The 14,225-nt window shown below is 37.0% G+C and overlaps 1 protein-coding gene across 1 annotated transcript in view; it reads right to left on the bottom strand.

Annotated features, from left to right (window-relative positions):
• Positions 1-10,014: 10,014 nt before the first annotated feature.
• Positions 10,015-14,225, bottom strand: part of LRRC1 (leucine rich repeat containing 1) — a 70,325-nt gene continuing 66,114 nt past the window's right edge. Inside the window, exons 12-14 of the mRNA XM_054383601.1 lie at positions 13,684-13,856; positions 11,982-12,118; positions 10,015-10,173 (exon numbers count right to left, since the gene is read on the bottom strand). Of these exons, the coding sequence (XP_054239576.1) occupies positions 10,015-10,173; positions 11,982-12,118; positions 13,684-13,856 (469 nt within the window). The remainder of the gene's footprint in view (positions 10,174-11,981; positions 12,119-13,683; positions 13,857-14,225) is intronic.

Genomic DNA, 14,225 nt, shown 5'->3' with positions numbered 1-14,225 from the left:
CCTCCTGACCTTAAGGAGAGCACCTACGTCATCAGGATCCTCCAGTTCTTCTGCTTCTTGCTCAGGACTGATCCTTCCTTCTCTCCATTTTCCATTAGCAGAGCTCAATTTGTACAGGTTACCACCATGAAAACCTTCCTTTCCTTTCAAAGAGGCCCAGCGAGAGCCCTGAGAGCTCCAGTTATGGCCACTGTACAGTTTAGGAGACTTGGGAAGCCACTTAATAGAGTCCTAAGACGAAAAGGACACACACACACACACAAAGAAAAAACCCACAATCAATGGATTTTAAGAAAGCAATTGAAGTATGTGCATGCAGAAATCATCTGGCAAGATCTGCAACATTGTAATCTCTTGTAAATACTGAGTTTCCCCTTTTTACCCTGACAGGTATCTTCAGTCTCAGAGAGACACCTTGTCAGTTAATAGACAACACTGGTTATACAAAGAGCAAGCAAAGGCTGTTGAAATTAATGGAAGCCTTTAGGGACTTACATGAATGTGGGAACCAAGCCTACCTTCAGCATTGTAAAGGAGAATTAATGATCAACAAGAGTCTTAAATTATGTTATATTCTGCTCTATTAAGAAAACAGACCTTTACCGACCATTTCATGATCTGAGTTAAAAAAAAAACTATCAAGTTATCTCCCCCATTTTCATTGTTCATTGAATTGTTTAATTTGGTGAGTGGTCCCAATAGAAAGTACAAGGCCAAATTGATTTTTTTTTTAAGTTTACTGATTTTCAAAGTGATTGTTATCCAGATTTCCCAAATATCCATTATTTATTTATGTTCAAAAAGCCTCCACCTCTCTTTTTTTATACACAGAAGTTCGTAAGTCATTCATAACCTTGACACAATTTGTGTCAAGGTTGCCTATATACCTTAATTTCAGGTATATAGTTCTGAAACTGAACCTCAGAAGTCATTTTTAAAGTACTCTTAATCTCTTTTTTAAGCTTTATTTTAGTCTTGCCTTTACATTTTTTAATGGTGGTACAAAGTGGCAGAAAGTAGTCTGATACCATACAAATAGACACATTGACACATGTGCTCCAAGCTTATGGTGGGCCATTCAGAAGCATTTCACGTTGTTTAAACGGATATTTAAGGAGACACTCAAGGTCAGACTTGATGGGCCGTGAGCAATCTGATTGAGTTAGAGGTGTCCCTGCTCACTGCAGGGGGTTAGATAAGATGAACTTCGAGGGTCCCTTCCAACCATTTTCAATGCAGAACAATTATGTTCACACAAACACAGAGATTTCTTGCTGTTATCACCACCCTAGGATGTCACCATCTCTATTAGATCTAAGGTCGAGAAAGAAAAGGAAATAGGACATGCTGGACATACATCTTCAGATGCCAAAGGAGCTCCCCTTGGGATTCTTCATTTGATTTTGTTTTTAGGATGGCTGAAAAGACTAGGAAAAGGACAAGGACAATATCTCAGCAACTTGCTGGAAAAGATTATAGTCCTTTCAATGCATCTGCCCCAACAAAGGATACTTTTCATTGTACGCAGAAGGCATGACTAGCCTCTATAGGAAATTTGCTGTTAAACCAGTTTGAACTGCACTGACAATAAGCAATACCAGTTTGCTGACAAACTGACCATATTTCTGCTTATTTAAAACCACATTGCTCAGGACACTTAAGCTGATAGTTGATTTGTTTCATCAGTGAATTAGATATGAAAGCAGCACAATCATGACATGGCAGCAGCTCCTGTTCCTCCTGACACTTCAAAATGCAAGGCAGAATATCTCCTGGTATTTCTTTACACTTGTCTTGAATAAGGAAATGCAGGGTACCTTTAAATAGAAGCTTTGTTTCCTATGAGTATTAACAAGGTGCACAGCAATTCTAATCAGACAGGTGAACAGCACAATAGATGAAATTGTTTCTTATTGGTTTGCTCTATTTCAGCATAGCTAACATGACAACTCCCAATGTTCAGGGTATTTTCAGAGCCACTTTTAATCCTTGTCAACTTTCAAGCTGATAAAGAAATTTCACTTTAAAAATAAACACGAGCACAGTGAAGCGTTTAACTTCTTCCAAAGGAACATCTCATCCTCATTTATCTTGATCCCAATCCCTAATCCTAAAAACAGCGTTACAAACCCAGTCTGCTGAAATCTGTCACACCAGTCAAAAGCTATTCTCTCAAGGTAACAGACACAGATTTTGAATCAAGCTTATGCTGACAACACTTCACCTTCTTAGGCATAACCTTCAAGTTCTGTGGTAGGCTCCTGCACACACGTGGAGTGAGATGATAGCATTCAGTAGATTTTACATCCCCATGCCGCTCTCTGCAAGCTGGGAAGGCAGAGCTGCAGGGTGCTCCTGCCCATCATCTCCTATGGCAAGATGCTTTTCCTCGTGCTGACACACAGCTACAAGGCAAATTCAAGTACCTGTTTCTGACATCACACCTTCTGTAACCTAAAAGATTTTAGTCTTCAATATCCTTAATCAACACTAACGTAAAATAGAAACAAAATGAGAGTTCTGGGCAAGAGCTGTTCCCATTTTCATTAGGTTTATACAATGACATGGATGCCATTATCTTTATGAAAGCAGTTTCACAGTTTGAATATATCAGCATCAAAAGACTGAATCAGACAAACTGAAATGCCTCTTAGCCTACATTTGTACCCACACATTGTAATCAAACCACACCATAGATTAAGCTTTCATGAAGTAAAATGGATAAACAAAGCCAATGAATGATACTGCTGTGAGCACAGGCAACACTTTCTAGAAATAAGTCTTAATTGTCAACCATTTCTTACAACTCAATCCTTTTTGATAAAAAAAGGGGAAGTGGCGGAAATAAGAAGATAGTGGACTTCAAATCCATAGTCCAGCACCAATATAAGGTGAGGAACAGAGAATGCCAGATGGTCAAGAGTAGCAAAGGTGCTACACAATGCTGTGAGTTTTTAGTGAGGCCAAGCATATGCTGCTTCCTACAGGGAAGAGATGGAAGGTACAGCTCTTTTTGCTTCCACCACTCCTCAAGGTGGAAATCGCTACAGTTCAGCTACAGACAGAAGATTTGTACTCCCAAAATAAAGGCATCTTAAAAAAAAACTCCAGTATTTTTTTAGCTCATTCTCATTCAATTAAATACTATCAGACCATATTTTGAGACAAAAAAAAAAAAAACAAAAACCCAACATACTATTGGCAACTGCCTAGAGAGAGAAAAATCAAATGTCCTTATAGAATTTTACAGATGATAACTTTTCTTATTACTCTGGTAAGGTAGGAAGTTTCTTCTTGTGTTTTATACATGGAGAAGCTGAGACTCCAAAATATTTAATGTTTCAAGTCAGTAGTAGCAAACAGAATGAGGTACACTTTATGTGTATTTATTTCTGCAGAGAGATACAAGAGAATGTAGGTTTATTCTCTTAAAAATATTTGGAATAAAACAGATGAATAAGGTGAATTTAACCTTCATGAATATCGGACTGTGGAACATTGATGATGTGTAAATGCAGAAGCAGTGTTTAGACAGAAAAAAAATATTTATCAGTCTCAGCAGGTGTTCTGCTCCATGAAAATACGTTTTTTACTTCCCTTCTGTATCAACAAGCCTGACTGATTGGTAACAGATCATTTATTTCAATATTTCATCATCAAGTCACGAGGCTTCCTCTTTACAACCTTTCAACACATTCTTCATCTTTTCAAAGGTGGTCTCTTCAGAATATAAATATTCCTCTGTATCACACTCCTGTATGTTAAGAGGACAAACTCTTCTCATAAAGTACAAGGTGTCTGTTCCGATAAGATCTCAGTAATAAATCCTCTAGAGAAAGAAATTCCTCCAGGCAACAAAGGTGTGCAAACACTATGTATCACCCTAAATCAGTCTGGCAAATGAAAAGAATTCAAAACACTCTAAGAATAAAAGCCATGACATAGAAACCACCCACCTTTCTGAAGTACCATACTGCAACCAGACAGGGACAATGAAATACCATGCTTACAGCAACAATCTGGTCACCACTGGCAAGTAGAAGCCAGTGCTTCCGGTTACCCCAGAGTATTTCAATGGTAATACAATTACTGCTATAATTCAGCTCAAAACTCCAAACACATGTTCTTGTCTATTCTTCTAGGTCTTAAAAAAAAAAAAAAAAACAAACCCAAAACACAACACATTTGCTTAAATAGTTTAATTACTAAAGATAGGAAAGAAAATGTCTTTAAAGACATCTCAGCAACCTAATCTAGTTAAAGATGTCCCTGCTTACTGCAGAGAGATTTGACTAGATGACCTTTAAATGTCCCTTCCAACCCAAAGCATTCTGATTTTGACTCCCTAGAACAGAAACATTCTTTTCAAGTACAACTATGCATAACATATTCTCACACAAGAGCTTTGTGTGATCCAGATGAAGAAAGAATGCTGCCAAAACAGAGGCATCTTTGAATGTGCTTTTACTGTGGCAACATAAAAGCCACCTGAACAGATTATTGAAGCAATCCTTCTCCAGGGAAACTTTGTTAGCAATAAATACTTCACTTAAATTTAAACTTAGATAGTTGAGTATTAATTAGTTAGATAAGATTTTTTTAATTTCCTGAATTTAAAATTTAGGTTATCCTTAAAAAAAATACACTATGCAGGTGCTCTACACAGATTTTTCCCCTTTTGAATGTTAAAAAAAAAAAAACCACAATAAAACAGCATCAATATTCAACCAATCACTCTTTTTCTTAGTTTAAATTTCATTTGGGTTTTAAGTTGTTTAGTGGAAGTCCAGGATGTCTTGAAAAAATTATGAAGAAATTCACTCATAGTGCCCTGTTTAATCTTCCAGAAGCACAGGACAACTATAACTCCTACAGTTTAATGCAGCCCATTTATTTTTTGTTTGGATAAAACTGGTGAGATCTTAAGAGAGATCAAAGAGAATCAAGGCACTTTCCTTGAAGGAGTCTCAGGACCAAAACAACAGTTTTACTTGAACACATAACTAACATTGAAAAGTTAAGTCATTGAATGGCTTAGGTTGGGAGGGACCTTGGAGATGATCTACTCCAACCTCCCCACCATGGGCAGGGACACCTCACAGTTGATTCAGCAGCTCAAAGCTTCATCCAACCTGGCCTTACAACACCCCGAGGGAGAAAGCATCCACAACCTCCAGGGGCAGCCTGTTCCAGAGTCCTGTCACACTCATGCTGAAGAACTTCTTCTAACATCCAGTCTGAACCTGCTATCCTTCAGTTTAAAACCATTCTCTCTTGTTCCATTATTAGAAACCCCTGTGAAAAGTCTCTCTCCATCCTTCCTGTAGTCCTGTCTCTGCATTTTTCTGTGGATGCTCACAAACTGAAATTCAAGCTGCTGATGCTTTGGTAGTGTTTGCAAGGTCTATATGCATCAATAAATTTTGAGGAAAATTACCATAGGCAGTACTTGTCTACTGAAGTGAGTATTGCTAACATTTTAGATATGGCTATATGCTTCCAGCTGCACATCCTGAAATTTCAGCCAAGGCAACATTCTCCAGCAACAGATGAACACAAAAAGTGTCAAAGGTTATTGGACATCAGGTGTCAACTCTCCAGTACTAGCACCAAGGGAGAATTGTTAAATCCCCTCCTTGAACATCACTGAGCAGCCAGAGTCCTTTCCATGGACAATACTGCTGTTGTACTTTTCAGGAGAGAACTCCTCCTATATAAAAAACATAAGCTGCTTCTTGAGATGTTGGTGTTAACAGACTAACAGACTAACAACACAACAATGTGTTAAGAGGCACATGCCATAAAAATTACGAATTCAAAACCAGGCTGCCATGAACCCTTGCTCCTCAAGTTAATGCACGGTACAGCCCAGCCACAGGCGATATGCTCCTCAAAGCCCTCTGCTCTAACAAAATCCATGACTGGCTGTCCTGTTGCCACAATAAGTGTGTAAGAGGATGTAAAGTGCGCGATCTCTCTAACGTTCACCAGAAGAGGAGATAAGATGGCTCCTGCAAGGCAGCTTACAAAGCTTTTATCTGCTTTTCCACTTTGAAAAATCTCATGTTTTTCGTGATGCTGTCTGACTATTAATTACATTTTTTACTTCAGAATGAAAAAGGAAGGCACCATCCCTCTGCAAATTTCACAATTGGTTCAGGAGGAAGGGAGTACCCAAAACATTCTTTGATAGCCAAGACAACTTCACTTTTCTCATCTTCTTTGGCAGCAACCCAAGCACAGAAACAGATTTCTGTTTGACAGACTGAAGATAGGGAACACTCATCAAGTCAATTGAAAAACTAAAGTAATTTTATTTTCCAAAGTCAAGGCAGATAGTGGCAGTGAATTCTACATTAACAAAAGGTCTAGACATTTCTGATAACTAATATGCTCTTAGTGGGAAGTAAAAATTCACAGTCAAGCTAGGATCAAATGGTATTCTGAAGAATATACTCAAAAAAAAAAAATTCTTGTGCGTGATGGTTTTAAAGACTGTGTCTTTAACTTTTCCCCTCACAAAGTTTGAGCAGAGAAAGTGAAAGAACGGAAATAAATCACTATGGCGTGTGAGAAAGCAAAATAAAGATTATTCTAAACACTTCCATTGGAGAGCGAGAGAAATGTTTTAAAATCACTACTCCAAACAAGGTCGAGCAGTCTCGCAGTCCATTTTCTCTCAGTCTGCCTACTTCTTCTCTCTTCTGGCTGAAGATAACACACACTTCTTGGCTTTCCTCCCTCTTTGCTTTCTCTGTGGAAAGGCGGAGTGGGGGAAGGCCCCTTGGGGAAGGAGGCACAGCCCTTCTGGGGGCCAGGGAGGGCTTAGTTGTATTTTTCTGTTGATTGTACATATTTGCAAATGTCGTGAGTAGTGTATATTTGTAAATGTTGTGAGTAGTGTATATTTGTACATATTCATTGCATTTCATCATAGATTGTAGTTTTGCCTGTAAATACATCATCATTTGCTTTCAGACTGAGCTAGCCTGGTTATTGTGAGTGTGGGAGGGGATTCCAGTTCTCACACTGTAACATTGTGTCATTACTCTCCTCTCAAATGCTGAATTCATGAGCTGTAAGTATGAAACCTGTTAAGTAGCCTATCAGCTAAAAATGGTTAACCTGGCACTAGTAAAGCACTAATATTAGACAAGAAGTAAGCTGATCAGCTTGTCCTAGGCACAAACAAGTCATTTGCTGGAAAGCACAGCACTATGCAAGTTTCCAGTATTCACTTTCCCACAATATGCTGATTATCAAAAATATAGCACATAAGCCAGAAAAATCATCTTGACACAAATTATACAGAAGCTGTGGAAAAAGCCTGGAGCAACACAAAGGGGATGAAAGAATACATTGCTATGCTAACTACAATAACAATGGTAGCAGGAGAATTCTTTTTTTTTTTCCCTACTTTCTACTCCTGTAAAACTATGTAACTGAGTTTCAATAAAGAAAACTCACATGCAGTAACTGACAGGTTAATATTAAATCCACTCCACCGCTATAGCCAGTTCCTTTTCTCTGGTTACATGCAAATTTTGTAGTGTTTCTTTCCTTGCATTAAACCCACCCCTATCAAAGACTTACAGTTTGACTTACAGATTGAAAAATTAGAAAAAGTTTAAAGAGTAAAAAAAAAATAAAAACATAAAAAGTTATGTTTACAAAATTATACTCATTGGTCTGTCTCCTCAAAGCAGCAGCAAGAGAAAAGAGCTTAACAGACCAGGAAGGGAGGGCTCATGCTTTCAAGGACATATATTGCTTCAACGTAACGAACAGTCACTTTTTCCGGCTATAAAATAGAGTCAAAATGGTCTGGAACTTTATGGACACTGCTGGGAGGACAAGTGTACCTAAACTGCTTTATGAAACAGCACACATACAGATCTGCTGAGAGATCAGACACTGAACACCAACCAAAGTATAGGCTCCAAATGAAAAACTGCCATCACAGAGCATAGCCTTGCTGCCTTTGGTCTGTCTTTTTTAACAATTCATTTTCATCTTGTATTCTGGCTACAGAACTTCCTATGTTTTAAAACTTTGTTATGTCAATCCCAGTAAGAGCTTAAAAGGAAAAGTCCGCCTGAGGTTGGAGTCAACTGTATCAAAATCTCATTTTCCTTTCTGGTTTGCTTTTCTGGCTATTTTAATAGCAGCTTACCAAGAACAAATAGCAGAACTCTGCCTTGGGAAGAATCGCACTACCCATGAACTAAACTAATACCTATCAATCTGCAGCACCTCTTGCAAAGAGACCATGCCTTGAAGCTTAAATGAGGAATCTCTGAAATGAGAAGAAATCATAAAAATTAATGCATTTAGCCAGGATAGATTTGAATATTTGCAGATGGCTTGCAATACATACTCATTCAACAACAGAAAGAAAGCAGTGTTTTTTGTAAAAGCTTCAAATCAAAAAGTTAAACAACAAAATAATTGCAGTTACTGACTTTAACATAGAAATTGTTATGACTGCCCTGATCTGCTCCTTTTGCATATTCTCCCAGAAACCCACACACAACCAACACTTACTGGAAGACATGTTCAGGAGGGATGTGGTTTGCCAGGTCTTTTTTTAAATTTGGATTCGTTGCATTAGCTCACACTAAATATGTCAAATCTTCTCTCGGAACTAAGGCTGCTCAAGTCCCTGCACTGAACAGTGAGTGGTCTTTTTTAGTTCATGTCACATGCACAACCCAGAGGCACAAAATTAATTGTTCATCATCTTTTTGCAAAATTGTTATTTACTGAATTCAACTTCATTCATACTTACCTTTATAAACAAACCAGAACCCACAGATTTAATAAAATCTTGAAAGCAGCATTGGACCACTGGAAGTGCAATGCAGTAACAATGGTAGTAAACTCCAGAATTAATTCATCCATACTTTCATTGATATTTTAATGATACAATAAATCTACTGAAGCTTTTAAAGATTCTTTTATTATGGTTTTATATATTTATATAAAACCACCAAAGCACTTTAAGGAGTCATGCTTTCCTGTGTAATACATAAAACTAGTTTCATACTGTGCTTCTGAAAGTCTATCGTGCTGTTTTTCAAGTTATTTTACAGATGGCACATTTGAGAAAAAAAAAACAACACAACTGAAGCATGAATTTCTAGTGACTGCAATGCAACACAGCATCTAATACAAGATGTTTCATTACAATTAAGTTAAAGTGTGAGTGCATCATGTGATAAACAATAGCAGTTTGGTCATTTTAATCTTAATTCTGTTTACAAAAAAAACTAACATTTGTGCTTCACAACCCAAAATCCCATGATATAAACGTAGGTTCTCTGCTGTAAAAATCCCAACAAATTACTGTCCGGAAAGAAAAATATATCTAAAACAGGAGACCAAGTTTAAATCTACTCACTTTCCTCAAGAGTTGCTATATTTAGGACTAATAGAACACACAAGACACAATAAGGCACAATGGGTGGTACAAATGAATGAATACAGTTGTCCTTGAAAGTTGTTCTCTTCCACAAATACTAAAATATGTACCGCTCAAGATAAATTTTCTCTTAAAAATGAAATACATCATTTTATTATGAAAGTCCTATACAAAAATTTAAAATTTACACCATCTGAGCTGCCAAAAAAATAAAAAAAGTGTATCAATTTTCCACAAAACTATATTTCTCACCAGCACATCAAGCCACTGAGAAATAGATATCCCAGCACTCTGGAAAAGAAAAGCATTATTTCCCCTGTGTTTAAGACAAAAATATTGTATTTCGCATACAGTAGTGTATTATACTTTAAAAAGTCTAGCACTAAAATTACTATATTGATTTGGAAATTATTGGTTCACTGCCTGGATGAAATAAGGCACTTTCTTCCAGTGGGCAGCACTTTTCACAGATACAGAGATGATGAATCAGGTTCTGGTTAAAAACAAAAAGGGGTTCAGTGAGGTCCCAGAAGACAACAGGAACATTTCAACAGCAGGGGAAGACACAGGAGGTAAAACCTGGAGATGAAACTCTACACGGAAGTGGTCACTCTGTCAATGGCATTATTGACCTCGTTTTTGTTTGAATCCAGTCCTTTAGCAGCATTCATATCATTCCGTAAATTCTCCACTGTCTTTTTCATGTTCTTTAATTCTCCAGGGTGTGGAGTGGCTCGCCTTAGAAGTGTTCTCTAAAAATAAACAGTGCAATAAGTGGTTTTGCCTTCATCTCTGAAAAAACAATATACACTTTCAAGGCTTTATCATTCACATACCAAATATTAGGTATTCATCTTTTTCCTTTTTTCCCCCCTTCCTTTTCAAACTACAATGCATTATGCCGAACGTTACTTTCATAGCTGCTTGTTTACGAGGACGGTGAAAGAGATTTTAATAACTGCCTACGAGTAAATTTTTTCCTCTCTTGACTTACTAATCTGAAAGCCACTCAAGTTAAGAAGAATTACAAGTTATGAAGTGAAGATTCTTTCATAAATACAGTTGGAAATTTATTTTGTTTTCCCCTAGAAACCATCCAAGTGATTTAAGGTCACATTTCAAACAAAACCCATTCAACTGGTTCTGAAAAATTCCCACAAGATCTCTTTACAGTGTCAAATACATGTTTGGGTGAAGTCCTGTATGCCTTCCAGTCCCACCACACAGTTTGGTTCTCTTGTTAATTAAGAACAAATGCCTCGAAAGGAAGAAGAGGGAGCATTTCTCTCCCATCTGGGATACAAAAACGTCTAACATTATTGTGCCGAAAGAAAAATAAATGAATTACGAACCCACCAGTTAGCATTCAGATAGAGACCAACACAACACCAAGAATAGCTGCACAAACATGTATCAATATAGTATATATATACATGCAAATACTTTTCAGTGGTATACATGTAAACTGTGCAGATTACAGAGAAAATGATCACCCCTAAACGGGTGAATTGGTCAAAACTGCTTTGGAAACCCACCCTTCCTCTTTTCCCCCTTCAAAGGCTCTTTCCTCAAGTCAGGCTGTAACACCTTAACTGAAAGCAGTTACCATTACCATCTGATTGTATGGACATTATGAGCTGGCACAGTTAAGAAGCATCATTTTGAACTCCTTTATCAGTCTGTGCTTGCAAGAGACATTTAGCTTCTGTGGCTTTGAATTATGCAACCACCTTACCTGAAAACTCAAATGTTCATTTCCTGACTAAGAATTTTCATGGTCACTTTTTAAAGACCATGCTGCAATTCTGACAGCACCCTGAAGTATCTCAGACTGCGCTCTGATGAGGACCACCAGCAAGTTTTTAGAGCTTCAGACAAAAACACAGAAAATCTGACTGAAGCAGTCTTAATCTTAACAGAGTTTAAATTGTTCATGAAAGTCACTAAAGCTAAAGATCATATTGCATTTTGATCATCAAGGCATGCAAAGCCCAACTTAATGGAGAGGTCTTGTAAGTACAGTGACAGATGTTTCCACATCCTTTTGTTTAAGTGGGAAACTAATGAGCAACATTCTTGCTGTTTATGGACGCTATGATTGTTTCAATGCAAATGGTGGAGGGAAAGCAAACAAACAAACAGAAAAAATAAAGAGAGAGGGAAAGAGATTGGAAATAGAAATTAGAGAGACAAATAATGGCAAATTTAATGGAGACGCATGCCATAGTGCTGGAATATTTTCAAGCAGTAAAGATTCACAGATCCAAAGAATGATCCTAATTCGTTTCTGGAAAGAAAACATCCCAAACAGACACAGGAAAACAAAACAAAGACTGTCCTGGATCAGAACATAAAAGTTATATTCGAAGCAAAAAAGAAAAGGCATTTTAAGTCAATATAAAAAGCTTTGACAGTCAACATGAACATTTTATGCTACAAATGTACACAAAGAGCATGCAGTCACAGCTGAAATATTTACAGCAAGAGAGCTCAGATACTTTTTAAACTTTTGCATTGAAGTTACAGTGTCTGCAGGTACCCAAAGGCTTGGAAAACATACCATTTCATTATCATCTTCATCTTTTTCATCTTCTAAGAAGCGAATTGCACTGACTCTATTCACTGCCCGCTCATTCCATGTTTCATCTGACATTTCATTTACCAAACTCTCTAGTGCACCACATCGTGGTAGGTTATCTGTTAAAACAGCAAAACGTAACTAAATATTCACAGCAAGTCTAAAATAACAACATGCTGTATTGTAGTAACTGCAGCATCCAACCAATTACTCACCTGAGATTTACAATTGGCTATTTCTTTTTTTTTTTTTTTTTTTAACAGAAAACAGAACTTGCATTACATGTTCTTTTATCAGTACACATAAGAAGGAGTTTCCGTATAAATGAAAAGTTTCTGTACTTGGACTGTTTCAGGTTTGTGATAGTTTTAGATTACTGATGATATATTTTAACAGACTTGCCAGTACATGCTCTTTTCTTCTGGATCATGGCTGCCATCTGACATTAACCAGTTGCCTAAATTACATTCCACTGCTTTTATTGACTTCATCCTTTCTGTATTTCTAGGCATACATGCTCAACATTCTTAATTTCAAGCCTTCTATCCTTGAATCCATGAGATTCATTTGGAAAGAAAAAAAAAAAAAAAATCTTATTTCTAGTAGTGAAGCCTCTAGAGAAAGTCAATCTACCTCAGTTATTCTTCCTGAAGTAGTTTATTCTTCTTTAAATCTCAAGAGATCAAATTGTTTACTTATTTTAATTCTTAGTGCAATTTATGCTACTAAAATCCAGACAACAAGACAAACCCAAGATACTGCTACATTTCTACTGCTTTTTTTTCCGTTTGCTCCTGTTGCATAGTGTTGGAAGAGTGGGATTAATCTAGGTAAGCTTGGACACCTATAACACAGATACCTACAGCTATTCTTTTCTCCTCAGGCCCCCAGGTGGAAAAGAATCCACATTATTTCTTTTACAAGTCTGTTCTTGGGTAGAATAAATTACTCTCCAGTGACTACAACAAGAGTTTAAATATTAGCTCAGATGAATCCCCTTGAATGTTCAACAGAGCTGTAAAAGCCAGCAGACAAAAAAAAAAAAAAAATCCAGATCTTACCTGAGCAGCAACCCAGACAACAGAGAGTTTATGGTTCTACTGACCCAGAGGCAAATTTCAGCACAAAAGCTGAACGCAACATATACTGCACTTCTGTATTTGTTAAAGAATATTACAAAACACTGTATAGAATCTTTGCTTGAAAGAAAATTACCTTGTTAAAAAGTAAAATGTCTACTGATTCTTACTAGCTATGCTTTTATTTTTTCTGATAAAGAGACTGCAAGTTGTAAAGTTAACTATTTTCACTATATATATATATGTATTTAAGATGTATAATCAATGCACACAAATATGGACACCACTACTTTCTCTACTGGCAAGCCTCACAATAACAATATGAGAAAGTCTTCTTCTCCTAGGTCTGTATTTTATTTATTGTAGCTGGTGTCATTGTATTTTCAATAACAGACAGGCATGTTTTTCAGGTCTTCTGGAAACTGGTATGGTTAAAAAAGAAGAAGGAAAAAAAAGAAAAGCTTAAAAATGACAATTTATCAGGACTTCGCTACTTTGCCCATTAGAGCTTATGCACATTTTGCAAACCCTTATGGAACAGACAAAACAGTAAACAAAGAAAATGTACTTTTATATGCAATGAAAAGCTAACTCTAGGCACTTACCTTGGCAACCAGGCTCAGAAGGCATTTGAGGAAGTAATACACATGTTAAAATCTTTTCTCCTGTTTCAGGATCTGTGTCAGTCTGAAACGTCAGTAAAGGTTGGGACTGATTATCAGACAACCACAAAGCCTTCAGTTTTAAGGTAGTCAGTGAAAGGGGAAGATACGTCAGCCTAGTTCAAAAAAGAAAAGTAAAAGTCAGGCAATCTTCAGGGGATTTAATAGTCATGAGGCTGACTCTTACATATATATACCTAACTTGGAATAAATAAGTTTGAGATGAATGCCTCTAATAGAAGGCACTGCAGTAGTCATCAACTCCAACTACTTCCGTTCTTTTAAAAAGAACCTGCAGCTTAACTTTATATCATAATTCTCTGTACCTGTGAAGAAGAGATAAAAGAATGCTGAGCTTTTTCTACTGCCATAAAATACCCTTGAAGGCAGTCATCTGCTTCTGCTCTGGAGCCTTTTATATACACAATTGCCAGAACAGAAATATTTAAGTTCCTATGAGACAATTATATCGCATAGATGAAATA

This window comes from Indicator indicator, chromosome 9 (assembly GCF_027791375.1).
Source record: "Indicator indicator isolate 239-I01 chromosome 9, UM_Iind_1.1, whole genome shotgun sequence".
NCBI classification, from domain to species: domain Eukaryota; kingdom Metazoa; phylum Chordata; class Aves; order Piciformes; family Indicatoridae; genus Indicator; species Indicator indicator.
This window is presented reverse-complemented; position numbering and strand designations above follow the sequence as displayed.